The sequence below is a fragment of the Austrofundulus limnaeus genome, unplaced genomic scaffold (genome assembly GCF_001266775.1).
Source record: "Austrofundulus limnaeus strain Quisiro unplaced genomic scaffold, Austrofundulus_limnaeus-1.0 Scaffold180, whole genome shotgun sequence".
NCBI classification, from domain to species: domain Eukaryota; kingdom Metazoa; phylum Chordata; class Actinopteri; order Cyprinodontiformes; family Rivulidae; genus Austrofundulus; species Austrofundulus limnaeus.
This window is the reverse complement of record NW_013952582.1, coordinates 69548-71745: the sequence shown is the minus strand read 5'-3', so window position 1 is coordinate 71745 and position 2198 is coordinate 69548. Positions and strand designations below refer to the sequence as shown.

Genomic DNA, 2198 nt, shown 5'->3' with positions numbered 1-2198 from the left:
GTTTTCTTTATTTACATTTACCTTTTTAACTGTGAATTTACTCATCCAGTAAAAAGACGTGTAAACACGTCCCGAAGCATTTTAAGTCCGACATGAAACTGATCACTATGGTAACGRGGGAGCATGTGGTCACGCAAACCCACGTGAAGCCGACATCAGGCGAAGGCTGGACCATCTCATTTCGCAGCAGTTTTGAGTATCCTACCCGGCCCAGCAAGGATGTGGCCTCCGTGGCCCAGCTAGGCTGGGTCCTCATGAGGACCCAGCACATGAATTGAGACACAGCCAGAGCCTCCATTCTAAATCATTCAAAACCACAGACTGTTCAAGACATGCTCTCTTTTCTGGGATTAACAGGCTATAGTAGACAGTATGTTCCTGACTACACAGGCCTAGCTACCGTTCTTCATGATTTAGTTAAACAACAGGGCATGCGGAACTTAAAAGCTCATCTACAGTGGACGCAGCCGGCTGAAGAAGCTTTCATTCATTTAAAACAGCTTTTGGCCAGAGCAACAGATTTAGCTTTGCCTGACTACTCCTTGCCTTTTCATCTAGATGTTTCTGAAATAAATGGAACTGTAAATGGCATTTTGTTTCAGAAAAAGGGGGGTGAGAGACAGATTTTAATGTATGCTAGTGTTTTGCTAGACAATACAGAAAAAAGACACCCAGCTTGCATCCAACTCGCAGCAGGATTAGCAAAAATCATCCAAAAAACAGCTCACATTGTAATGGGTCATCCTTTAAACATCCTCACTTCCCACAATGTAGTAGCGTATGTCAACTCACAGATTTTCACCATGACATCACTGAGACAACAGAGAATGAGTAAAATATTAGGGGCTCCTAATTTACTATTCTCACATGAAGGAATAAACAAAGCAGACAGAATGACAGCAGGACCAACACATGACTGTGTGAGAAAAGTGCAGACAGAAGAAAAAATCAGGCCAGATTTAGAGACAGAACACATACCAGGCTCAGAAGTGTTGTACACAGACGGTTGCTGCTTCTGGATGGAAGATGGTAACTTAAAATCAGGATATGCAGTGGTGAGACAGGAAGGTCAAAGGTTTGAGATTTTGTGGTCAGGACAGCTAGAAGGACAACAGTCAGCTCAGAAGGCAGAAATTCAGGCAGTGGTAGAAGCTTTAAAGGTAGGAGCAGGAAAAGAGATTACTCTGTACACAGATTCAGCTTATGCTTATGGTGCAGTTCATGTCCAGTTACCTCAGTGGAAAAGAGCACGGTTCTTGACAGCAGGACAGAWACCCATTAAACATGAGAAGTTGATGAAAGAGTTGGCCGAGAGTTTGTTACTTCCAAAGAAGGTGGCAATGGTGACGTGCAAAGGTCATGACATGATTGGGTCAGAAACAGTAGAAGGAAACAGGCAGGCAGACAGAGCAGCAAAAGATGCAGCAGGATACACAGGAGCTAGACAGATGGTGACAGTGGAGGAAGAGTGCCAGCAGGACAGTTACTGGGGGGAGCAGAAGTCCAGAGAGCACAAGAGAAGGCCTCTACAGAGGAAAAGTCATTATGGAAGAGAAAAGGGGGTCTGATAGATGAAGAGGATGGCTTGTGGAAGGGACCACAGAATAGATGGGTTTTGCCAATGACACTGAGAGAAAAAGCTTTTCAGGAAGCTCATGGTTTGGGACATGTAGGGATCAGATAGATGGAGAAAATCTTAAACAATGGTGGCACTTTCACATGAAAGACATGATAGCTAATCATGTAGCTATTTGTGATATTTGTACCACTTACAAAGCCAGACCAGTAATCAAACCAGAATTGAGATCCTTTCCTTTGCTTTTCAGACCATGGCAGGAAATAATCATAGATTACACAGACATGGGAGAGTCAGTCAGAGGGCACAAGTATATATTGATGTGTGTTGACGCCTTTACAGGATGGCCAGAGGCCTTACCTGCAAAAAGAGAAGACAGCAAAACAGTTGTAAAGTTCTTAATAAATCACTATATTCAGAGGCATGGGTTTCCTGACAAAATCAGATCTGACAATGGCACTCATTTTAAAAACACAGACTTGCAGGCTGTGGAAAAAATATTAGGGTTAAAACATGCCTTTGGAACAGTTTATCATCCTCAATCACAAAGAAAAGTTGAAAGAATGAATCAAAATGTCAAACAAAAATTGGGAAAAATCTGTGCACAGACAAAATTAAATTG

General features: G+C 42.6%; 2 protein-coding genes across 2 annotated transcripts in view; both read left to right on the top strand.

Annotated features, from left to right (window-relative positions):
- The window catches only part of LOC106524247 (uncharacterized), a 3632-nt gene extending 3268 nt beyond the window's left edge, over positions 1-364 (top strand). Inside the window, exon 3 of the mRNA XM_014017972.1 lies at positions 358-364. Within this exon, the coding sequence (XP_013873426.1) occupies positions 358-364 (7 nt within the window). The remainder of the gene's footprint in view (positions 1-357) is intronic.
- Positions 365-557: 193 nt separating this feature from the next.
- Positions 558-1976, top strand: LOC106524242 (uncharacterized). Its single transcript, XM_014017966.1, has one exon. It carries the CDS (start codon positions 630-632, stop codon positions 1566-1568), a length of 939 nt encoding a protein of 312 aa, XP_013873420.1. The 5' UTR covers positions 558-629; the 3' UTR covers positions 1569-1976.
- Positions 1977-2198: the final 222 nt, after the last annotated feature.